We start from the raw sequence: 26,141 nt of genomic DNA, 5'->3' as shown, positions 1-26,141 counted from the left end.
ATTGTCCAAATTCATTCACATACTGTATAGGGTATATTACCCAGACATTCAAGGTTGAAACTGTTTGCACCATAGGCCTACATAAAGGCCTGTTCATACTGTTGATAGTCTGTTCATAAATTATTTCCATTCATATATCTTATTAATTGGGAGACCTTCCATTATAGAAAAGATAATTCAACAACCTAACATGGGCAATATTCACCATATATGTCTTAGGAAACATACGCTAATGCTGGTCAAATCTGTTCTCTGTGTTATAAGATGACTTAAATTCATAGCCATCACATGTTGGTGAATGTAATCAAAATAACAAATAAATTAAAAAAAGCCAAAATAGCTACCTTAAAATTAAGGTCTATACAACCGATATGACTTGATATAACTGACCTTGCCTTGCCTACAAGAAAGTTATCTGGTTGGTCGCTATGTAACTATGTTTCATTTTATTTTACCCATTTTTTTTAGAATTATTGTATGAAACATTATGCAGGCATTGACTTCCTTGGCCTACTGACATGCAGCATGCACAAGAAATTTGATGATTAGGGCTAGAAGTTTGCAAGACTAGCTCCCAGACACACAGACAGACAAACAGATAGGTGAAAACATAATCTCCGGCCCCGGCCTTTGGCCTGGCAGAGATAATGAAAACAACAATTAACAAAATATGAATATTTATAATGCTTTATTGAATACATGCAGACTTAATGCGTCATATTTTATGACGTTTTAGGGTGAATTCTTGGATTGAAGAAACTACTCAGCAGCTTCTTTTCCCTGTGAAAAGATGAATACAGTTAGACTAGTATTCAACACAATTAGTTAAAGGTAGGGTAAGTGATTTTCTTTGGTTAAAATAAGTGTTAAATAGCTCTATATTCTGATAGTACTCATTGCTATAGAGTGTTTGTTCAGTAAAAGGAGTCTCCTTTTAGAAAATGCATTTTTCTAAAAGGAGAAACAGAAAATGCATTTTCAGAAAATGCATTTTCGTTTCAGTTTCAGTTTCATTTCCAATTTTATCCAATGAGGATAGAGAACTCAATCAGGATATAGATTAAACAAGTGAAATTGGAAGTGATGACACTAAGAAATGAGCAGGCAAAATTGGAACTGGAACACTATCAAAATGAAGCTTAAAAATGGGTACTTTCTCCTGATTGGCTGAGATTTTGACACCTACCGGAAAATGTATTTTCTGTTTATTAAAGAGCTGGAGAGACGGGGAGACTCCTGTTACTGATCAAACACTCTATAGCAATGATTACTATCAGAATATAGTGCTTTAACCTTTTAACAAAATACTTTTTGTTTTAACCCAAAAATATCACTTACCCTACCTTTAAATCATAATGTGCCTTTTTCATATTGCATTATATACAGTATTTTATTTACCTTGTTGTCACGACTTTTAGCTCTCATCTTGTTGACTTGGGATTCAGCAATGTCAGCACGCTCCTCAGCCTCCTCCAGCTCATGCTGAACCTTCCTGCACTTGGTCAGGTGAGAGTTGGCTGATTCCTCCTACAATATGATAGAGATGGTTCAAAGCCTGTACACTTGAAAAGAGCATCTTGCAGTAATAGTTCAAACGAGACAATATCAGGAAATTGTAAAGTGTGGTTGGTTGCAGTGGCCCATGTTGCATGTTCATGTTTGTGTCTTGGGTCCACAGGAAGGAGCCTTGACGTGTTGACATTCGGCGTGATCATGACTGGGTTCCTGCACGGCACCCAGACATTTTTCAATGGCACCTGGACAATGTAGTTTTATCATGATGCCTGAAAACACGCTGCATGCGTGTGCAGCGCTTATGCGTTGTGGACTCATGGAACATCAGCGCCCACATGTTAACAGGCCACAGCATCCACACATAACCTGGCTCTCTGTGTGGCTGCCGTGCTACGGCAATCTAGAGATTTGTGTGGAGACAATTTATATTGTGTCGCTCAGCACTCACATAAAGCACCTAAATAGACAGTGAAGAACGCACTGTTGCTGGTCATGTTCACATCATACCAGCATTATACATAACTGATTCTTATGATTCCATAGTGAGGACTTGAACCCTAGCATCCCTATTATGGGCATGTCATGTCATAACATGTGCACATTCAGTGAAAACAGGCGAATATTCGGCAAAAATAGCACATCCTCAAACTTACGATGCGTCATGAGCTTGTAGATGTTTCCGGCGGAGAGATTTGGTTTAGAGGGGAAAAAATTGCAAACCTAGTATAGAGTCCTGGGGGACACCAGTCAACGAAGCATATACTGTTATAGGGCTTAAGTGGTTCAGAAAAGGGTTCCTATGATTCTTTAGTGTGGTTGATTATATCATCTATATAGCAACCACACTAAGAACACATGATTCATATGATTCCTTAGTGTGGTTGCACAAAAGAAAAAGAAAAAACACATATTTTTCTTACCGCTTCCTCTGACTGTCTCTTGTAGCTCTTGACCTTCAACTGCAGTTGGTCTACCAGACCCTGAAGCCTGGCAAGATTCTTCTTGTCCTCTTCAGTCTGAAGTGAAAGTGCATTTATAACATTAATTGTATGTTCATACAATCTATTCATTTTGTCACTGAAGTGAACATGGTATTACAGTACCTGGTAGGTCAGCTCCTTGACTCTCCTCTCATACTTGCGGACACCTTTAACAGAATCTGCTCCACGTCTCACTTCAGCCTCATTCTCTGCCTCCAGTTCACGCACCTTCGGAATTGAATGATGCACAAGGAAGTTATTTCTTCTTATTTCATTGTCTACGACTATATCACCTTCAGAATTGAATTATGCGCTATGAACTTATTTCTTCTTATTTCATCGTCTATGACTATAACCAGTGTTGAAGTAAACTACATCTTACCCTTGACTCCAGTTTCTGGAGCTGCTTCTTGCCTCCCTTCATAGCCAAGTTCTCAGCCTCATCTAGACGGTGCTGCAGGTCCTTGACTGAGACCTCCATGTTCTTCTTCATCCTCTCCAGGTGAGCACTAGTGTCCTGCTCCTTCTTCAGCTCCTCAGCCATCATAGCAGCCTGGAATGTCATTGTTGCATTGTACAGTGTGGTACGTTAATATGAAGCATGACATGAGGATATCTAACAGATAAGGGTAGGACATCCTAACTTACATCAGTGATGGCTATAAGCATATCTAATAGATAAGAGTAGGACTTTCTAACTTACATCAGTGATGGCTTTCTTCGCCTTCTCCTCAGCATTCCTTGCTTCTTGAAGACTGTCATCCACTTCACCTTGGACCTGGATCAGGTCAGCCTCTAGTTTCTTCTTGGTGTTCAAAAGGCTTGTGTTCTAAAATAGAGATTCAGTTTTATCAATGTAAGTATGCATGACCTGTATGTTCAATATTTGATGTTGCGAGTTTTTCATTGACTTACCTGGGAGTGCAACAGTCCACCACGTTCACTAGCATCCAATAGTTCTTGTTCAGCCAGTTTGCGGCCTCTCTCTGTCTGTTCCAGAGCCACTCTCAGCTCCTCAATCTCTGAAGTCATGAGGCCATTCCTACGCTCCACCATGGCAGCTTGTTCCTTCAGATCTTCTTGACTTCTGACAGCATCATCAAGGTGCAGTTGGGCATCCTAAAACAAATCACATTTGCAGTTGCACTCAGCATATCTTTAATATAATTGCCTTTTATATCCCTTTGAAATCTTGTTTTCCTTGTTTCTTGTGTTCTTTTCCCATAAAAGAATGCCTTATTTTTTTTACAGTGGCTTGTAAAAGTAGTGAGTAGTAGCAGATCTACAAGCTCACAACGCATCCTAAAATAGAGACAACAGCTTGGAAATGGTTGTCTTTCTGTGGGTTTTATGAATATTTAACAAATTTTTCGAGCTTGTGACTAAATAACATCTACATTGGATCCATTTGGAACAAAGATGATTTATTTCATTTCTTGAAAGTAAAGTGTTTTGGACATAATAGGTCTCTACCCGACATCGACCTATATGTGTGAAAATCTCACAGAACAAAGAGGTCTCTGTATCTGTGCAAGACGTCATTCTATAAGCCATATCTCCAAAACTGGTGGGTCAAACTGCACAACCAATATGTCAAATTGTAGCCATGATTCCCTGCTTTCATATGACATGAAAGGACATTAAATGCAAAAAATGCTCAATGACAATGAATGTCATTATTCACATCCAGTCACATTATGTCTAACTAACTAAGTAAGTATGTTTTGCACCTTAAGCTGTCCCTGGATGTTCCTGAGTTGCTTCTGGGCCTCAGCAGCCTGGCGGTTGGCGTGACTCAGCTGAACCTCCATCTCGTTCAGGTCTCCCTCCATCTTCTTCTTGATCCTCAGGGCATCGTTTCTGCTCCTGACCTCAGAGTCCAGCTGGCTCTGCATGGAGTCTATCACCCTCTGGCTGTTCCTCTTGATCCCGTCCATCTCTTCATCCTTCTCTGCCATTTTCCTGTCCACCTCACCCTTGATCTGGTTGAGCTCCAGCTGGACACGAAGAATCTTGGACTCCTCGTGCTCCAGAGTACCCTAAAATGTAACACAGGATCAAAATGTAAAATGCACCTACGAATGTGATTTGTATTACTCCACTATTGGTACAAAATCTAATATAGCGACAATTGCCTTTTTCATCTACAACCTAAAAGTCTTACCTCAGCTTCCTCCAGGGCTGTCTGAATCTCTGACTTCTCTGTCTCCACCTGTTTCTTGGTCTTTTCCAGCTCATGGATGTTCTTTCCAGTCTCACCAATCTGTTCAGTCAGGTCTGAGATCTCCTCTGCATTGCATTAATGAGGAATAATGACTTTAAAAACTTTTAAAGGCATATTTATATTTACTTTAAATATTAAACACACATGAACCCAACTTTGAGATAACCTGTTTTTTTTGACCAGTTAACAAACAACAGCCTTGGCTCAAAACAAGTTGTCAAAAAACATCGAAGCAAAACTGCTATTGAAAGAAATATGTAGAGAAAGACTCACGTTGCAGGTTCTTGTTCTCACGCTTCATGGTCTCCAGTTGGTCCAGAGACTCCTCGTAGGAATTCTTCATCTTAAACAACTCAGTGCTGAGAGAACGAACCTCTTTCTGAGCTCCCTCCAGTTCTGCCTGCCCCTCTTCGAATTTCTGCTTCCATTCTGCCAGGACCTGCACACCATTTATAATGACATGTGTAATTTACCCCACTTTATGGAGGCTAAAATCATTATGTTTTAAAATAATCTACTGTACAGTATGTCGAGGCACCTTATCAAAGTTCCTCTGTTTCTTGTCAAGGTTGGCAGCCAAACCATTGGCCCTCTCCACATCAATCATGAGGTCTTCCACTTCACCGTGGAGTCTCTGTTTGGTTTTCTCCAGAGAGACGCACTTGGAATTCACAGCCTCAATTTGCTCCTCAGCTTCCTGAAGACGCTGGGCTAGCTTCTTCCTGTTGGTCAGTTTTGAATGCAATAAAATCATTCTGGGTAATATTTTGTATAAAGAGTGGTACCTGATAGTGTAAAACACTGATCACTTACTGTGTATAGTGAGTGGTACCTGATAGTGTAAAACACTGATCACTGTATAGAGAGTGGTACCACCTGACAGTGTAAAACACTGATCACTGTATAAAGAGTGGTACCTGATCACTGTATAGAGAGTGGTACCTGACAGTGTAAAACACTGATCACTTACTATAGAGAGTGGTGCCTGATAGTGTAAAACACTGATCTCTTACTTAGAGTCCTCCAGCTCCTCAGTGCGTTGGACAGCATCAGTCTCATACTTGGTCCTCCACTGAGCCACCTCACTGTTGGCCTTGGACATTCCACGCTGCAGTTCCTGCTTGGCTTCCTGTTCCTCCTCAAACTGCTCCCTCAGAAGGTCACAGTCATGGCGAGCTGATTGCACACCATGGGCAAGGGCATTCTTTGCCTGATAAATGAAATTGCCAAAATAATGTCAACTGAATATAATAACACAAAAATATAATACAAGGCATGTTTGTAAAAAAAACAAATGCTCCTCACCTTGACCTCCTCTTCAACATGTCTCTTCAACTCCTCAATCTGTTGGGTGAAGGCCTGCTTGCCTCTGGAGAGCTGTGAGACGAGAACCTCTTTCTCCTCCAGTTGACGATTAAACTCACCTAGTTAGAAATTGAAATATTCTTTAAAAAAAAGTTGTATCATCTTTGTTGGATTCATATTCGTAAAAGGCTTGGGATAACTGATAATCAAATCCTCATCTCTAAATAAATATGGAATTTGGTACTATTGACAAACCATGTAAAGTAGACCTTACATGGTTTACAAGAACATTTACCATTTTCCGTCAACAGTCTTGCTCTCTGAGCTCCAATATCATTTAACTGGCGAACATTCTCATCACTCTTGGTTTTGACTTCACTGAGTTGGTCCTCAAGGGTGCGGCACATCTTCTCAAGATTTACCTGTTAATTAACAACGGACATATTCAATTACTGATAGTGTGACCTACATGTATTAGGTCATGTTCCTTTTTACAGTTGTTCAATATTCTACAAAATTGTCTCAATTGTCAATTGGGTACTTTGTTTAGAAACAAAACGCTACAATTGGTGTCAGAAGTGGGATCAATCAGAGCATTTTTTCTTTTGTATTATAGTTTTATCCGAAGAATTATCCACAGACATTCCATTCTACCTTTGCCTTAGCGATAGCCTCCATGTTGCTGGACAGGTCATCGATCTCCATCTTGTATTCGCTCTTCTCCTTCTCCAGTTTCTGCTTGACACGCTGGAGGTTGTCGATCTGTTCACCCAGCTCCGCAACGCTGTCGGCCTGTTTCTTACGGAGAGCAGAGGAAGTGGCCTCGTGCTGCAGGGTGGACTCTTCGAGGTCACGACGCAGCTTCTGGAACTCAGCCTCACGCTTCTTGTTCATCTCGATCTGAGCAGCGGTGGCTCCACCAGCCTCCTCCAGCCTCTCACTGATCTCCTCCAGTTCCCTGGAGAGGTCAGCTCTCTGCTTCTCCACCTTGGCACGTGCAGCACGCTCTGCCTCGATCTCCTCCTCTAGTTCTTCAATACGAGCCTTTTCAAAATTAAGGATATTAGAATAACATGTGAAAATCCTGATTTACTCAGAATTATTATTAAAAGATTTAACCACTTGAGCCCTCGCGTCCCTAGTTTTGGCATGTCATAATAGGCAGACATTTGGCAAAATAGCACATCTACAAGCTCACTACGAGTTGTGACGCGACACGTTGTGAACTTGTGGATCAGCAGTGTTCGGCAAAAAGATTTGGTGTAAAGGGAAAAAAGGATGGGGTCATGTATAGACCCATGGGGGACCCTGGTCAACTACAGTAAGTATAATAGGGTTTAAGTATACACCCATGGGGGACCCTGGTCAGCTAAGTATATAGGTTTAAGTATAGTCCCATGGGGGACCCTGGTCAACTAAGTACATAAGTATAGGGTATATAGGGTTTGGGCGGTTCAACTTTAGATTTGAAAGAAATTATAAATACCTGGAGCTCTTTGATCTTCTTCTGCAGCTGAGACACCAAAGATTGTTCATCCTCAATCTTACTCAGAAGCTGGCTTGTTTCAAACTCCTTCCTGTGGAATACAGTACATCACATTTTAGTGTCATTCTGCAGGTGAATTTCTCCATGATTTCATATTGTTATTATTATTAATTATTAATATGAATTATTCATAATAATAATAATAATAAGTGTTGTGTTCCACATTACTTCTTTATCTTCTCGTCTGACTGCTGCTTGTCATTCTCCAGGTCCATGATGTTTTCCTGGGCCAGTTTCAGATCACCCTCAAGCTTTCTCTTGGCTCTCTCCAGGTCCATGCGGAGCTTCTTCTCTTGCTCCAGAGAACCCTCCAACTGCAAAATGATTAAAAACAACAATGAATAATTCAGTACAACAATAAACATCATGTGTTCAAAACCTCTTGATTCACTTGATGAACTCACATCATCAACTTGCTGCTCAAGCTTGGTCTTGGCCTTGGTCAGAGTGTTGACTTTGTCCTCCTCTGCCTGCAGGTCATCCAGGGTCTGCTGATGGGCCTCTTGGAGGGCCTTCTTTTCCTTGGTCATCTTCGCAAGAGCTTCATCCTGAGAGGCCATCTCCTCGGTCAGGTTCTTCACCTGAATAAGCACAACATAACTTGTATTATAAATTGATAAGACAACTAATAGAGTATGAACCTTGTTCATAGAGTATAGAGTGTATGATCATAAAGTGTATAATCATGAACCTTGTTTTCAGTGGCGTGTTTCTCCTTCTCCACTTTGGCCAAGGTGAGCTCCAGGTCATCAATGTCCTTCTTGAGCTCAGAGCATTCATCCTCCAGCTTCCTCTTCTTGGCAGTCAGCTCAGCATTAATCTCCTCCTCGTCCTCCAGTCTCTCAGTTGTCTCTTTGAGTTTTGCCTCCAACTGGATCTTACTTTTAATAAGACCCTCACATCTCTCCTCAGCATCGTTCAGACTATCTTCTCCCTTGTGGTCAAAAATAAATAACATAAGGAAACATGTCAGTGTAGTGACCCCGGAACAAGACCCGGCTACAAAAGCTCTGCCAATCGAGCTTAGCTCTATGCTCTTAGCTCTTGCACAAACTCACTACGTCAGCATTTTGTTCAGGACGAACATATGAAAAAAGATTCAAGCTAATATTATAGTACGATTTGAGCTACAAAACTTCCTTGCAGAAATGTACTTACCGATGCGGCTGCCATTGCCAAGTTATTCTTCTCCTGCACCAGGGACACCATCTTTTCCTCCAGGTTCTTCTTGGTGGACAGGGCAGTGGCCAGGTCAGTCTTCATCTTTTCATAATTCTCCTTCATGTTCTGCAGCTCCTTCTCAGTCTCAGCGCTCTGCAAGAGAGGCTTGATCTTGAAGTACAGCGTCATCCATGGCCAGTGTTTCACGTTGACGAATGAGCGCACGTTGAACTGGATGGTGAAAATGGCGTCTCTGTTGGGAAAACGGTTCCGGTAATTTAAAAACGTGTACCTTGAGAGAGGGGTCTTTAACGTTTTTAGGAACTAGGAACTTCTGGGAACTCAGATTAGGGTTCAAGTGGTTAATGTAAAAAAAATAAAAAATAAAAACATTTTCCACACAAATGTTCACACAAAGATTTGGCAGCCCCCCTGTAGCAACTCTGAGGACCCCCCGGACCCCCTGTTGAAGACCCCTGCCTTAAGAAATTGTAACTAAATGTGATATTAAATTATGTCAAAGCATACCTCCGCTCCATCATCTTTATAAACTCAACCCTCATGATCCAACCTCTGGATTGAGACTGAATCATGGTGACCAGCTTAGCCAGCTTCTCATCTCGCATCTCCTCCAGTGCACCCAGCAGACCAGATTTGAAGAACACCTGCATAGGATATTACATATTATATATGTAGATAATCGCCTGGAAAACAACTTTTGGTCCTCTCTCAATAACGTTACACAAGGTTCACGGCAGTGTTGATTTCGTCGACTAAAACTATGACAAAAATGTTCGTCGACTACCTTTTTTCACTGACTCTGATTCGCTCTGAAAATAGCAGATCTACAAGCTTGTAGATTGGCTATTTTCAGCATGCAACCAAGTGTAAAATCAGACATTGCGGCGCCTACCAGGCCCACCAAAATATTTTTTTGTCTACAAAGTCAACTGTATATCTAATCGACTAAAATCTTATGACATTTAGTCGACTAAAACTAGACTAAAACTAAAACATTTCAGATGACTAAAATATGACTAAAACTAAATGGAATTTTATACAAAAGACTATAACTTAAAGGAAGACTAGGTAGCTTTTCAGATCTATGTGTGTACACCCCCCCTCCCCTCTCTGACAGGAATCAAAGTGATTGCTGACTTTGATGCATTCATTGATTAGAGAGAGCACTAACGAGTTTGACACTTTTATGGCCCAATCAATCAACTCAGTGCACAACCCCTTTGAAGTTCAAAGGGATCAATTAAGAGCTCCGACCGAGCCCCCCTCTCCCCCCACAGACTTTTAAGTCCCTGCAAGGGGTGAATGTCAATATAAACAGTGGAGTGTCAACATAAACAGTGGAACTAAACCAAAATACAGCCAGAGGGATGTGTCTTTCTAAGCATAATTATATAGTATGTGATAGAGGGAAAAAATGCTAAATAAATATATATATATATAATTTAGGCTCAAAGTTACCTGGTCTGCCTTTAAACTAAATTTAAATTTGCTGTTAAAATCAACACTTGTTGGTGATGTGTTTACCTTGGTGTGTCCAAACTTGTACTCATCATGAGGTACAGTGTGTTTACCTTGGTGTGTTCAAACTTGTACTCATCATGAGGTACAGTGTGTTTACCTTGGTGTGTCCAAACTTGTACTCATCAACGGAAATGTCGGAAATGGACCCAAGAAGCTTCTCTGAAGCCTTCTTATTGTCCATGAACTGGCCCGGGGGACACGCGCTGGTGTTCAATACTGTGTACCTGTTTAGCAAAAGTTTCATGGTCATTTTGCATGCCTCCCGTTAATAGTTATGGAACTAAAACCTGAAAATAAAGGATTGAATACCTCTGCTTGAAGTCAGCGTATGGGATTCTGCTGGGGTAGCCCTTCCTACAGATCCTGATGCCCTCTAGGACACCGTTACACCTCAGCTGGTGGATTACCAGGAAGTTCTCCATCAGGCCTGTAAAGATGTTGCTTCATTATTATTATTATTATATATATATAAATGGTAAATGCTGCATTTGCATAGCGCTTTTATCCAAAGCGCTTTGCATAGATTGTGCATTACATTCACCCATTCACACACACATTCATACACCGATGTCGGAGGAAACCATGCAAGGCACCAACCTGCTCATCGGGAGCAATTAGGGGTTCAGCGTCTTGCTCAAGGACACTTCGACACTAACTCTGGGGGAGCCCTGCAGCCCGGGATCGAACTGGGAACCTTGCGGTTTCCAGTTCACTCTACCCGGCCACTCTACCCCTGAGCCACTGCCGCCCCATATATATATATATATATATATATATATATATATATATATATATATATATATATATATATATATATATATATATATATATATATATATATATATATATATATATATATATATATATATATATATACACACTATGTTATTCCCACTATTTATTATTCTGGGATCGCTATAGCGTTCACACTATGTTATTCCCACTATTTGTTATTATGATTATTATTATTATTATTATTATTATGCCCGTTTTTTGGTCCGTTTTGTGACCGTGGATTGGTCAAGTGGATTGGTCGACCGTGGATTGTGACCATGGATTGGTGGATTGGTCACGTGACATCACAACATGTAATATAAATAGGTAAGACGGAATTAATCAGGAACAGTACTTTCTAGTGTGATACTAGTACAGTGTGTAATTTGACTTCTGGAGGAACTCTGAACTGCCTGACCCACCTAGACAGCTTGAGTATATTTTCTTGTATTAGCAGGTTGCTTTAAGTAGCTGTACTTTGCTCCAAAGTATCAGTGTTGTATAGTTGGTTTAGCTTAAAATTAGTTTGTTATTTTTTGATTAGCCTATTGTTAGGTCTCAGCTGACAGCCCCATTAAAGGCAGTTTCACCTGAACCAGCTCTATAGTCTTCGATAAATAGGGGAGGAGCCTACACTCCTCGCAGGCGATTAGCAATCAGTTGAAGTGGCCTTAAATACTTGCTCTGAAAGCGTCAGCTTTTAAGCGGCGGCCAGCAACCGAAGGCCAGGCGACCAAAGGCGACAGGCGACTTTGTCAAAATCCGACTTAGTCAATTTACGGCCTTCCACATTGAGTGCTTCTTCTCTTCATAAGCAGCAACAGTGTTTAGTGATATATAGTAGTGTGATAGTAGTAGTACTTATAGTAGTGTGTATATGTTTAGTGATCTACGATGTGTTTTCTTCCTATTCCTGTCCTCTCCTCTTCCTGGTGGTCGCAAAAACACTGGGTTACACCCAGATGTCGCGATACAACTAATCTAATATATCCTACTCTTTCCACTCACGTCGAGCAAGTGGTAACGGGAGGGCTTTGGAATTGCCACTCGGCTGTGGTGGAAGGCAAATCTGCTTTCATCTCAGCCTACGCAGCCTTGCTCTCCCTTAACTTCCTTGCTCTGACTGAGACCTGGATCAGACCAGAAAACACTGCTACGCCCGCGGCTCTGTCAGATGTGTACTCTTTCTCTCACACTCCCAGAGCCGTGCGGACAGGTGGTGGGGCTGGTCTGCTAATTTCCAGAAAATGGAAATACTCTCCTATTTCACTGTCACAATTCTCTCCTACCTCATTTGAATTTCATGTGGTCACTGTCTCTCATCCAGTCAAGCTCACCATTGCAGTTGTTTATCGCCCACCGGGCCCTGCTGGTGGCTTCCTGGAGGAGCTGGACCATCTAGTCTCCCACTTCCCTGTCGATGGCTCTGGATTCATCCTTCTGGGTGACTTCAACCTCCCGACTGAGAAGCAGCTAGACCCACTACTTTCGTTTCTCGCCGCCTTTGACCTAGTTATTTGCCCATCTCCTCCTACCCATGAGGCGGGCAACCAACTGGACCTGATTTTCACCAGAGGCTGCTCTATTGCTAACCTGTCTGTCACTCCTCTTTCCAGTGAAAAGGGTAAGAAACTCTCTGATCACTATTTCATGTCCTACTCTCTCTCTCTCTCCTCTCCCCCCTCACAGCCCCTCCCTACTCACATGATTTCCTCACGTCACAATCTTCGCTCACTTTCCTCCACTGATCTTTCCTCTTCTATTCTCTCTGCTCTCCCTGCCCCTGAATCCTTTGCTCTTCTATCCCCTGATACCGCCACAGATCTTCTTTTCTCTACTCTATCCTCTTCTCTCGACCATCTCTGTCCCCTCACCACCAGGCCTGCACGCCAAACTCCACCTGCCCCCTGGTTGTCAGACTCAGTGCGGACTGAGAGACGGAGCCTGAGAGCGGCTGAGCGCAAATGGAGAAATGGCAACCTCCTGGAGGACCTTCTCACCTTCCAATCTCTCATTTCTACTTTTTCCTCCTCTCTATCAGCTGCTAAAGCTGCTTTTTTCTGCACTAAAATTCAGGCTTCTGCTTCCAACCCTAAAAAACTCTTTGAAACTTTCTCCTCTCTCCTGCAACCACCACCCCCTCCTCCCTCCTCGTCCCTCCTCCCCGACGATTTCGCCAACTTCTTTGACAAGAAGGTGAACGATATCCGATCCTCCTTCCCTCCTCCCCCGGCTGGTGCCCTGCGCACTACCCACACCCGTCTGCCTGCCACCCCCCCCTCTCTACCCTCATCTACTCCTCTCCCCCCCCCATCCCCTCTCTATCCCACTTCTCTCCCCTCTCCCCTAACGAGGTCCTTCTCCTTATTACCTCTAGTCGCCCCACCTCATGCTCTCTGGACCCGGTCCCATCCACTCTGTTGCAGTCTATTGCACCTGAACTTCTTCCCTTCTTAACCCACCTTATTAACACCTCTCTGACATCTGGCTACTTTCCCTCTACTTTCAAGACTGCCAGAGTCACCCCCCTCCTGAAGAAACCGACACTTGACCCCTCTGAGATCAAGAACTACAGACCGGTTTCCCTTCTATCCTTCCTATCTAAAACTCTCGAACGTGCTGTCTTTAAACAACTGTCCTTCTATCTCCACCAGAACGACCTCCTGGACTCCAACCAGTCTGGGTTCAAAGTGGGTCACTCGACAGAGACTGCCCTCCTGGCAGTAACGGAGTCGCTCCATGCCGCTAGAGCGAACTCTCTCTCCTCCGTTCTGATACTCCTGGACCTGTCTGCAGCGTTCGACACGGTGAACCATCAGATCCTCCTCTCCACCCTCGAGGGGATGGGTGTCTCAGGCTCTGCACTCTCCCTGTTTGCATCCTACCTGACGGGTCGCTCCTACCAGGTGATGCTGAGAGGGTCTGTGTCAGAACCACACAGGCTCACAACTGGGGTTCCCCAAGGCTCGGTTCTGGGTCCTCTTCTTTTCTCTCTCTACACTACATCTCTGGGTGCTGTCATCCACTCTCATGGCTTTTCCTACCACTGCTATGCCGATGACACCCAGCTAATCCTCTCATTTCCCCCCTCTGATACCCAGGTGGAGACACGTATTGCTGCTTGTCTGGCTGACATCTCGGAGTGGATGTCGACAAACCACCTGAAGCTCAACCTGGACAAGACCGAGCTGATGTTCCTCCCGGGGAAGGGCTGTCCGCACCGAGACATGGCCATCACCATTGATAATGCTGTGGTGACCTCAACTCGGACTGCAAAGAATCTGGGTGTGACCCTGGACGATCAACTGACGTTCTCGGCAAACATCGCATCAGTGACGAGGTCCTGCAGATTCCTGCTCTACAACATCAGGAGGATTCGCCCCTTCCTCACGGAGAAGGCAGCCCAGGTGCTCATCCAGGCTCTCGTCATCTCCCGCCTGGACTACTGCAACTCCCTCCTTGCTGGTGCTCCGGCATCTGCCATCAAACCCCTGGAGCTTGTTCAGAAAGCTGCGGCTCGTCTGGTGTTCAACCGCCCCAAGTTCTCCCACACAACCATCCTTCTCCGCTCTCTACACTGGCTCCCCGTAGCGGCTCGCATCCAGTTCAAAACCCTGGTGCTAGCCTATAGGGCAGTGAAAGGAACAGCTCCTTCCTACCTCCGGGCTATGGTCGATGCCTACACCCCTGCCCGACCACTTCGGTCTGCCACCTCGGGGCGACTGATTGCCTCGTCACTCAAGGGTCCTTCTGGCCGATCCACACGGTCACGACTCTTTTCTGTTCTGGCCCCACAGTGGTGGAATGAACTTCCCACTGATGTTAGGACAGCAGAGTCACTGCCCATATTTCGCCGCAGGCTGAAAACTCACCTCTTCAGGAAACACTACCCTTCCTCTCTGCCTGACCTACTTGTTGTTAACTAGTTGTACGAACGCTTGTTTTCTATTGCTGTATTGTTTATTGGATTATTGGATTGTTTATTGGATCTTGTTTAGTCGATTCACTTATTTGTTTTAGCTCATGCTCATTTGATTTAGCTATTTTGTCTCATCTGTTTAAGGAAATAGGTAGCTGATATATTGCACTTTTACCTTAGCGCTAGGTATACTCTTGGTTGCTTGTTTTTGCAGATAATGCACTAAAGACTTCTGGTGATTAGTAGTTTTCGTTCCCTACCTATGTTGAATACACTTATTGTAAGTCGCTTTGGATAAAAGCGTCTGCTAAATGACTGTAATGTAATGTAATACTATCAACATTCTTAACGATCCCACACTGTTTCTTCAGGAACAGTACTTTCTAGTTATTATTATTAGTAGTAGTAGTAGTAGGACACAATAAGGACAAGTTGCATTAAACATTAAATGACCACCTCACCATCATCATTTAAATTCTTATTTTCTGTGTTTACCTGGAGTCTTGGACTCGTTGGGAATATATATATATATATATATATATATATATATATATATATATAATATATATTATTATCTATATTTTCTGTGTTTACCTGGAGTCTTGGACTCATTGGGAATCAGGCAACGCACAAAGTGAGGATGAGTGCTCCTTAGGTTGGTCATAAGCTTCTGCAGGTTCTCCTGTCGAGACATAATGAAGAGCCAAGTAGGTTCATTTTCAGTTAAAAGTTGTACAATGTTGTATTTTTTCCTTCACAACAATTATTTGAAAACTTTAGTTACTAGTTACTTTGCAGATTTAGATTATTATTCAAAACATTTAAGCAAAACATACAACAAACGTTAAGCCCTATTTTATTCTACAGCAATTCAAGAATAGCTGATCTGCTCACAATATTGTTTATTTACAACATGAAAATATATTGTGCCTATTTGTTACATGTCTAGATAATGTTGATAATTAATAAATATTCTTACCCTGAAAGCAGCAGACACAGTCATCATGGAACCACCCTTCTTCTTCTTGCCTCCTGCCGCCGCTCCTTTGTTAGAGGAAAGTTACATAGTGCAGCTTTAATATCACAAGTTGATGATTTTACTGTCAAATAATAATGTCATTATTTCATTAACTTGGTAATTGATTTGATCAGATATATTGATTTCCCTTATTTATATTTGGGGGGAGGATAGAACACAGCCAGCAGTTTAACTTTTCAGGCTCAGGTGTGGAATATAACACAGTTTAACTGTTATTACCTTCAGGCTCAGGTGGGGGATAGAACACATTATATTATATTATATTATAATATTAATAAACATACCTTCAGGCTCAGGAGGAGGATAGAACACATTGCATTATATTATTATATTAATAAACATACCCTCAGGCTCAGGAGGAGGATAGAACACATTATATTATATTATTATATTAATAAACATACCTTCAGGCTCAGGAGGAGGATAGAACACATTATATTAGTAAACATACCTTCGGGTTCAGGAGGAGGATAGAACACATTATATTATATTATTATATTAATAAACATACCTTCAGGCTCAGGAGGAGGATAGAACACATTATATTATATTATTATATTAATAACATACCTTCAGGCTCAGGAGGAGGATAGAACACAGACAGCAGCTTCAGTGAAGACTTCTGGTACAGTTGCACCACAGAGTCATTGAGGGGATCCTTGTTCTTCTCTAGCCAGCCATTGATGTTGTAGTCCACCACACCGGCGTAGTGCAACAGGGCGAAGTGGGGCTGCATTGCCTCAGCCTTGCCTTTGGCAGGCTTGGGCTTCTCAAAGGCTTTACACTTTCCAAGATGCTGATCATAGAGCTTGGCCTTGAAGGTGGTGTCTGAGGCCTTTGGGAACATGCACTCCTCTTCAAGGATGGAGAAGATGCCCATGGGCTTTGTGAAGGAGACAAAAGACAAAACACCAAAAGCAAAAACTTAATGCAATGACAAAAACAATATTAAAGACGTGGTGAAATGAAAAATACGGGTTTCACATTTTCAGAGCATACACACGGTCATAATGAGGACATATCTATCATTAGATGCCAGACATTTGAGAAAAAAACTATATATTTTTTGTATTCTTTCAGACAGTAAACATCGGAGGTTTGCGAGATTTTCCATCAGACACCCACTTAGGAGAATGCAGATGGCCAGGTCCATGATGTACCTACCTTCTCAATGAGCTCAATGCAGACGGCCAGGTCCATGCCGAAGTCAATGGTATCCCAGGGAATGCCCTCTTTCTTGTACTCTTCTTGTTCCAGTACAAACATGGTGTGATTGAAAAACTGTTGCAGTTTCTCATTGGTGAAGTTGATGCACAGCTGCTCCAGGGTGTTGAACTGTAGGTGGACATATCATTACTTTAATCTTTTAACCCATTAAGACCTGCCAATTCTACAAATGTCTTCTGAATCCTAACAAGTTTTCTGAAAAACCTATATTGCTATATATCTTTGTTGTCGGGCAGAACCTCTTATCTCCAGATATTTTTTTTCGTAAATTAGCCTTAATTGCACAAAAACGCCTTACTTACACAAAGGAGACTCTTTGCGTCTCCTACCGGAGAGACCGCCGGTTAAGTATTGGCTTAGGAATGCGATAAAAACAAAACAATTTCCATGAATTCAATGCTTCATGGGGCGTGTAATTGATAGAAAATAAGTCATTTTTGGGGTGAACTACTCCTTTAAAGGTTCGATGACATTCATTTTCACATTTTTTATTTTTTATGTTTTTTTGGGGGTTTTATGACCTCAATTACACCCAAAAAATCTGAACTTTGAACATTCAGTGGATTTTCTGTGGTCTGGGGTTTTCTGAATAATTAGGCTGAAAAGTAATCTGAGCTTGGCCCTTCGACAGTGAGGTCACAGTCGATTAATCCCGCCCACTCTCCTCCTCGCCCCTCCCCTTCCCTATCCTTTCCTTTGGGGGGGGCGGAGCAGAGGCGATGATTGACAGGCAAAATCCCTCACCAGCGACACCCGCAGGCAAAGATTTCTTTTTTCATTGCAGTTGAAAAGGCTTTAGAAATGTGAGACAAAAACACCTACAGTGAATCACTGGAGTGGAATTTTCAGTTAAAACTTTTTGTACACGTTTGAAGGACCAGGACAAAGACTCTGAATGTGGTGTAAACATGAATGTCATGATACCTTTAAAGTAATTGTGACAAAAAGTAATTAGTCCACAACTTAAAAAGCAAGTCCATGCTTACATCAAAGATTTCAAAACCAGCGATGTCCAGCACACCAATGTAGTAGTTTCTCTGCTGCTTGGTGTCCAGCATCTCGTTGATCCTGATGACCATCCACAAGAACATCTTCTCATAGATGGACTTAGCCAAGGCACCCACTGAGTTCATTACCTAAGGAAACAGTTATTTGTTAGACCGTTATTAGTAGGGGTGTGAATTGTTATTAAATTTCTTCCAAAGAAGTATACATCCATGCATTTTCCACCCCCATTTAGTGTGGGTATAGCACTGCGGTTGAAAGGCTGGAAGACTGTCACCCACTCTGTTGAAATGAGACATGTGAATTGTTGCGTGATTTGTTTTGAATATGATTACTTTTTTATGACTTTAAAATGTTGAATGTTAAAATGTGTGTGTATTTAATTGTTTATAGTTTTTACGAACCACCTAAGCTTCCAAGTGAAGGAGCAGCGGTTCTACTCAGTGTGGTCTGTCATTGTTTCTTTGGCAGTGTATAATACTGTACATATGATATAACAGAGGTTCAGGCCAAACGTGCGCACGTGTGTGTGTGTGTGTGTGTGTGTGTGTGTGTGTGTGTGTGTGTGTGTGTGTGTGTGTGTGTGAGGCAACGGCCGTCGTCTTATTCGTGTCCACGCATGCGCTGTATATCTGGAAAAATGTGACGCATGTGATCACGTAGGATCACTAATAAGGATTGCGCAATAATGTAGTTTCATACAAATAAAAAGTGTACGGTAAATATGAAAGTTGCTAGCAAGAAATGTAGGGTATTGGATTTCCCATGGCATACATTATTATTTGAGCATAGTGTGGAAGCAATTGCACTGCTGGTGTGCTAGAAGAAGGCACACGGATAAACGATGATTGTGACATCCACCCACCCACAAGGCAATTTTAATATAGGATGGCTACACAATGTGTAGTTTTTATGGGTAGCACTACTGTCAAAATATGTCAGACTGCAATTAAGTCAAAAAGATATTAGAGTTCTAATGGTATGTTGAGTCAAGAATATAAGGTGCGTATGAATTCAGAACAATAAAACATATTAGAGTTCTAATGGTATGTCACGTATAAGAATATAAGGTGCGTATGAATTCAGAACAATGAAATAAAGTAACTTTCTCACCTGTCCCACAGTCTGTCCCTTGGTGACGTACTCGTTTCCAACCTTCACTCTGGGGTAGCAGTAAGCCTTCAGCATCTCTGCTGAGTTCAGACCCATCAGGTAGGCAATCTTGTCAGCCTCTAAAATAAGTCACAAAGATGTAGATTATAGAATGTATCAAAATACAATACTTATGATAAACTATTGATTGTTTTCATTCCTTGGCTGAAGATGCTGCTCACCCTCCGTGCCATCGGGCTCTGCCTGCTCCTCACGCTGCTTCTGTTTGAACTTCAAGACCCCATGATGCATCACTGCACCGGTGAACTTGTAGATGTACTGCTTCTCCTCACCAGTGAAGCCCAGGATGTCAATAGCATCCTGTCCATCAAAAAGGTTGAGATCAGAACATTCATTACATTGACAAACATCAATTTAGATGGATGTCAGTATAGCATACATGTGTTCAAAAGATTGACATTAACACATTACATTAACAAACATCCATCTTCAATTCGATTATTGGGCGAGTGTTAGGCGGGGAGGAGTAGGACGAAGGCCCTACGTCCTCCTGGTGGGGGCTCCTCACTGGCAGGTGAGTCAGTAGGACACAACAGCAGTGACCACATAGAAATGTGTGTGGGGAGGAATTAATAGGCATAACGACTAAATTGGGGAGAAAAAGGGGGTAAAAAAACAATTGGCTACTCTAAATTTAGGGGGGGGGGGGGTGACCCACACTTCATGACCATAACAAACATCACTTTAGAAAAAACATGCATTGTACTTGCAGAGCGACTGACTGTACACTGAATATTAGAAACCTGTTATAAAAATATGTTTACTGACATCAGTGGCTTCCAGCTCCTCTTTGTCATTAATGCTGGCCACAGTGATCTGACCCATGCTGCACAATGGGAAGTCATAGGGGTTGGTGGTGATCAGACACATTTCTGAAAAGGGATTAAAAATAAAAAAGGGTGAACATTTGTTTTTATTAATTCATTGATGTAAATCGCCACATCATAAGTCTATTTTCAATTTACCAATAATGTAAGCTTTGTGACCAGTCATCATCTGATAGAAGATATGATATCCTCTCTCAGCAGGCAGCTGGTAGGTCACTCTGGACTTCTCCAGCAGATCTATAAGGGTTGTATTATTATTATTATTAATAATATTGTTATTATTATTATTATTATTATTATTATTATTATTATTATGTACATAAGTCAAAATTGATTCCTCTAAAGAATTAAGGCACATATAATTTAATTATCATATGTGAATTTCATACTTACATGTCTCAATATCAGCACTGGACAGTTTACCACTATTGTTGAACCAGATTCGGATGAATTTACCCTGTTTCATAAAGCACAATTTGTAAAACATCCCTCTACATTATGAAATGATTGCAGGATTTCTCATTACGTAATTATTTTGCACTTACAAAGCGAGAGGAGTTGTCATTCCTCATAGTCTTGGCATTACCATAGGCCTCCAGCAAAGGATTGGCTGCAATAATCTGATCCTCCAGTGACCCCTAGACATCACCAGATTTAGAATTCGGTCAGAATTCTTATACATTGAATTGCTATATTGCATATAAATTCTTTATGATCAAAATGTGTAATTTGTCCAAGTTTAAAACCTGTACAAATACCTTGATTTTGCCGGCACCGACTGGTGCTTCCACCTTTACTACTCCAGAACTAGCTGCTGCTGTTGCAAAGTACTGGATGACACGCTTGGTGTTCACAGTCTTCCCAGCACCGGATTCTCCACTGGTTATAAATGCACACATTCAGAGAAACGCAGTGAGTGAATTTGATCTCAATGTTCTTTTTTTATGCTTAGTAGATGAGAAACTTACGTGATCAAGACAGATTGGTTCTCATGATCTGTAAAAATTTAAAGCAAATGTACTTTTAGTCATGTAGCCTATACAGCACAAAACCATTATTGTTATATATTTGTTTACATTGTCTTGACCAGTACGTACCCATCAGCATGAACTGATAGGCGTTGTCAGAGACAGAGAAGATGTGGGGTGGAGCCTCCACACGCTTTTTGCCTCTGTAGGCATTTACAACCTGCTGGTCGTACACTGGGAGCCACTTGTAGGGGTTCACAGTTGCACAGAACAAGCCAGAGTAGGTCTGAAGGGGACAAGAGAGAGAACATTATAATAATAATAAATTGTATTTGTATAGCACCTTTCATGACATGAAATGAAGCTCAAAGTGCTTTACAGAGCAAGAGCAAAGCACAAGTGCTTTACAGAAGAAGTACAAATGTATAACAATAAAGCAAAACATAAAATAAAAAACATAAAACAACATTAAACAAATAGCAAAAAAGGCAGTGAATCAGGCAAAAATAGTGAGGACATGAATAACAACACAGAGATTTAAAAATCAACTAAAAGCAAGAGTGAAGAAATAGGTCTTGAGCTGTGCTTTAAAGCTATCTACAGAGGCTGCCTGTCTTAGGTCTAATGGGTGTTGTCTATTCCAAGCCGTCGGCCTGTAAAAGCAGAATGCTGGAGTAACATGTTCTCTCATCTTAGTTTTAGTTAAAGCTCTGGCTGTAATCTGTAATAACAACATGCACTGAGCACCTCACATATCTGGGACCATGGATCACTAGGGCTGGGGGCAATGGCGGAAAGTAACTAAGTATGTGTACTCAAGTACTGTACTTAAGTACAATTTTGAGGTATTTTCTACTTTACTGGAGTATTTTCAATACTTTTACTTCTACTCCACTACACCGCAGAGGCAGATATTGTACTTTTTACTACACTACAATTATTTGAAAACTTTTAGTTACTAGTAACTTTGTACATTTTCATTATTATCACAAAACATACATTAACCACTTCAGCCTTATTGAAACTTTGGATCTTTGAAAATAGCTGAATGCCTTCCCATGTCCTCTCAGAATATGGCATCTTATGGGATCTGAACACGGATGTGATACTAGGTTCGGCCACTGTACATATCTCTATGGTAAATCTGTGGCGCTGTTCCTCACAAGTTATAAAAAAATATAAATTTTTGGTAATGTTAAGCAAGAGTCATGAGTTGACAGTAGCCTACTTTTCAAGGGGTTTAGCGCTTGCTGCAAGCTGATATATATCAGCTTGCAGCAAGCCAATATATGATATATTGTCATTTCTTGTTTCTCTTTTCTTTGCTATTGACAGCTCAGAGCAGAATGCTGTACAAAAAAATCTTACATAGATCATCCACGCTGAATAACGCTCTTTGAGGTTATACAGGACAGTGGCTTCACTGAGGTGGGTCATATTGGCCATGTCCTCAATTTTGTCATACTTGGGAGGGTTCATGGGGGTCACATCCTCCTCTTTTACAGTTCTTTCCTAGACAATAGAAAAAAGAAAACAACTTCAGAAAACTTCAGAATTTATTGTATTTGCAGTTGTACTAGTGCCACTATTTGATATTAGATACACCCAGTGGTGGAACTACTGGTGGTACTACTATTTCAGAGGCAAATATTTTACACCACTACAATTAATTGACAACTTTAGTTACTAGTTACTTTGTAGATTTTGATTATTATTACAAAACATACGTTAACCACTTCAGCCCTATATACATTTCGGCCGTTTGAAAATAGTCGATCTACAAGCTCACAATGCGTCGCATCGAGCTTCTAGATCTGCTATTTTCAAAAGATTTTTATACATTTTGAAAACTTGTGAAACGGGACATTCTGCATAATGAGTACTTTCTACTTTTGGTACTTTAAGTCAATTTTGATGCCAATACTTTTGTACTTTTAAATTTTGACTTCTGGACTTGTAACAGAGTATTTTTACATTGTGGTATTGATACTTTTACTTTAGCACTTTTTCCACCACTGGATCCACCTCTACCTATATACGTACCGTCTGGGTGTCGACCACTTCCACGGTGACTTTGTTACCGTCCCTCGATATAATCTTACACTTGAGGTACAGCTCCTTGACGTCGGCCACATATGCTGCCGTTTTAGCATCAAAGGCTGAAGCCTGAGCCTCCAGTCTCTCCCTCTCTGACTTACGGAGGTACGGGGCGGCCTTGCCGTACTGCGCCATCTCGGCGTCCGTACTCATGGTGGCGGCTTCCTGTAGACACAGTGTTGATTGTGACAGCAAATTTTGATTTCGTTTTTTTTTTAGGACATTAGTCCTTTGAATATTTTTTTCATCTGAAAGGATGACTAAATATCATACGATTTTAGTCGACTAAATCTATAGAATTTTTTTTTTTAAAAGATATTCTGTTGGGCTTTTTCTGCCTTTATTGATAGGAAAATAGGCTGACAGGAAATGGGGAGGTGACACACAGCAAAGGTCGTCGGAATCGGGAGTCGAACCCGCAACACGCTGACAAGTTTGATTACCAGCACAGGCCAGCGGGCACCCTCTACAGTTGAATTTGTCGACAATAATGTATTTTGGCGACAATGCCTGATTTTACGTACTGTTTGCATGCTGAAAATAGCCAATCTACAAGCTTACAACGCGTCGCAGCGCAACACGTTGTGAGCTTGTAGATCTGCTATTTTCAGAGCGCAACACCCGAGCGCAACCAAAAATAAAATGACTTGTCTTTTAGTTCTCCTAGATCTCTTCTCCACTAGTCCCTCCCTGACATTTTAGTCTAGTTTTTTATTTGTTGATGAAAATGTCAATATATTTAGTCTTAGTTTTAGTCATAGCTTAGTTCTTATTTAAGTTTTCGTCAGTGAAAAAAGGTAGTCGACAAACATTTGCCGTCATAGTTTTAGTCGGGAAAAAAATCAACACTGCTGTAGACAGGAATAAAGATGGCGTTGATGCCTTTGCTGACTTGTGATCTGAACAGAGATTTGTAGGACTTCTTTAAGACTAGTTTTGTTGGTTAGTTTAAAAGAAAAAGGATGGACACTCACTTTTCCCCTCTATACGCAGTTGGAACCTTCAAGTGCAATTCCTAAGCGTGTGTGTGGGAGGGGCAAAAATACAAACAAAAATAATAAAATAGAAAGTATGAAAAGCCTTCAAAATAACACAATAAGGGCAGGCAGAATAAAGGTAAAAAATATGCAAATGTGCAATGAGGCACGAGGCATAAAAATGAGTAAGAGTAAGGCATATTCATTATATCATTTTAGGATAACATGTGTGTTTGCTATAGCAGAGACACTGATACTAAAGCAGCAATATAGTAACAGTAACTAAATTAGTATTTATCCTAAAACTGCTAGTAGTCACAACAGTCACATACCTTGTATCTATATATTTTATATCAGCAATAACAGTTTTTTTAACTATAGCATTGATAGTAACATTCAACAGCACAGTATATGTACATTGTGCAATGTTGGATTGATCACACTATACGAGAAGACTACAGTTTCTATGTGTTAAATGCTACATACATTACACCACTTGGTAAGAGAGAAAAAGCTCAAAAAGCATACGTGTTAGTTATATTCATGCCATGAAATTAAATTATATTTGTATTCTATTATTATAGAATTCTATTATATTCTAATCTATTCTTATGCCATTATATGAATTAATGTGTCAGGCAGTTAGCATCTTACATTTATTTCACTATAAATGACAGCTAAACAAGTCTCACTCACCTCCCAAATGGAACTCTGAAATCCTCCTGCACTCAAACCATCTCACACCGGCCTCATTTATATAGAGAGTGTATTGCTTAATATGCAGACACTATAAGTAGGGTCATGCCTTTAAAAGGATTTTATTCAGTGTCTGTTGACGCATTGTTGACATGTATTGTTGTCTCAATCCTATTAATATACCATGGTGTGCAATTGTACTGTATTGCCTACCTTCAACCTTGTCACCATTGGTACCACTTGTAAGACATTTATGACCTTCATGCCAGTTGCTCCCAATAGAAATAATCAGGGTTTTGCAGGGTGTTGGGTTTCTTCATTGACGTAGAATTAAATGTTAAATGTGATCTTACTATTCAGATTATGTTTGATGAATGACTGCCTGTTGAGTATTGTGTTCTGTATTGTTACCTCGGCTACATTGAAAATGAGGGCCTGCCCCTCAACTCCGAGTTTAAATAAAGGTTATGACCCTGGCAGTGGGTCAGGGGTAGAGTGGTCCGGTAGAGTGGTCCGGTAGAGCGGCCGGATGGGAACTGTGACCGTGAGGTTCCCAGTTCGATCCCGGGGTCCCCCAGAGTTAGTGTTGAAGTGTCCTTGAGCAAGACGCTGAACCCCTAATTACTCCCCTAATTGCTCCCGATGAGCAGTTTGGTACCTTGCATGGTTTCCTCCGCCATCGGCGTGTGAATGTAATGCACGGTCAATGTAAAACCATGTAAAGCGCTATAGATAAAAGTGCTATATAAATGCACCATTTACCATGATGATGATGATTAACCTCAAATTCACTTCTATGTATATTTGCTCCACTTAAGGTTTTTTTTGCAGATCGGATCCATCTACACAGCTGACACAGACATGACACATGTCTGCAACCAAACATTCATTAACCACTTTCAATCTGGTGTCAATATCCCCCCCCCCCCCCCTCCCTAAATTGGCTATTTCTGCTATTTTTTTAAAAATGGGGCTTAACTGTTCACTGAGGTGAGGGGGGGGTTGCAGTTTGCTGGCGAAAGACATATTGAAGAGGTGGGTTTTGAGAGCGGTTTTGAAGGTTTGGATAAGTATATCCATCAGGGTAAACATATAATGGAACATACTGTACACATATGTGGGATTTATTTACACAATCAAGCAGAGATGTAGGCTACTCAGAGTTA

At 41.3% G+C, this 26,141-nt stretch overlaps 1 protein-coding gene across 1 annotated transcript; it reads right to left on the bottom strand.

Annotated features, from left to right (window-relative positions):
* Nucleotides 1-671: 671 nt before the first annotated feature.
* LOC308095890 (myosin heavy chain, fast skeletal muscle-like) lies at nucleotides 672-25,000 on the bottom strand. Its single transcript, XM_080443028.1, has 41 exons — nucleotides 24,976-25,000; nucleotides 24,277-24,317; nucleotides 23,249-23,467; nucleotides 22,574-22,717; nucleotides 21,335-21,491; nucleotides 21,206-21,233; nucleotides 20,996-21,116; nucleotides 20,783-20,875; nucleotides 20,631-20,694; nucleotides 20,376-20,474; nucleotides 20,179-20,282; nucleotides 19,572-19,710; nucleotides 19,351-19,469; nucleotides 18,219-18,368; nucleotides 17,170-17,340; nucleotides 16,576-16,888; nucleotides 15,946-16,010; nucleotides 15,561-15,648; nucleotides 10,583-10,700; nucleotides 10,371-10,497; nucleotides 9,260-9,396; nucleotides 8,729-8,984; nucleotides 8,262-8,504; nucleotides 7,975-8,151; nucleotides 7,739-7,884; nucleotides 7,511-7,601; nucleotides 6,679-7,068; nucleotides 6,320-6,446; nucleotides 6,025-6,143; nucleotides 5,733-5,929; nucleotides 5,258-5,441; nucleotides 4,993-5,158; nucleotides 4,660-4,784; nucleotides 4,226-4,534; nucleotides 3,411-3,614; nucleotides 3,199-3,324; nucleotides 2,878-3,048; nucleotides 2,619-2,723; nucleotides 2,436-2,531; nucleotides 1,399-1,527; nucleotides 672-780 (listed from the first exon to the last, which is right to left on the bottom strand). Exons 3-41 carry the CDS (start codon nucleotides 23,453-23,455, stop codon nucleotides 760-762), a joined length of 5,826 nt encoding a protein of 1,941 aa, XP_080299154.1. The 5' UTR covers nucleotides 23,456-23,467; nucleotides 24,277-24,317; nucleotides 24,976-25,000; the 3' UTR covers nucleotides 672-759.
* Between the last annotated feature and the right edge of the window lie 1,141 nt (nucleotides 25,001-26,141).

This window comes from Gymnoscopelus braueri (assembly GCF_963280865.1).
Source record: "Gymnoscopelus braueri genome assembly, chromosome: 11".
Taxonomy (NCBI): Eukaryota; Metazoa; Chordata; class Actinopteri; order Myctophiformes; family Myctophidae; genus Gymnoscopelus; species Gymnoscopelus braueri.
Note: the sequence above shows the minus strand (reverse complement) of the source record. Positions and strands in the feature narration are given on the sequence as shown.

Coding starts and splice junctions, on each gene's coding strand:
- LOC308095890 (XM_080443028.1), bottom strand. CDS start 23,455: ATGAGTACGGACGCCGAGATGGCGCAGTACGGCAAGGCCGCCCCGTAC. Junction 17,341..18,218: donor CTGGTTTTGAAATCTTTGAT/GTAAGCATGGAC, acceptor GTCCACCTACAG/TTCAACACCCTGGAGCAGCT. Junction 6,144..6,319: donor AAGACTGTTGACGGAAAATG/GTAAATGTTCTT, acceptor ATTTCTAACTAG/GTGAGTTTAATCGTCAACTG.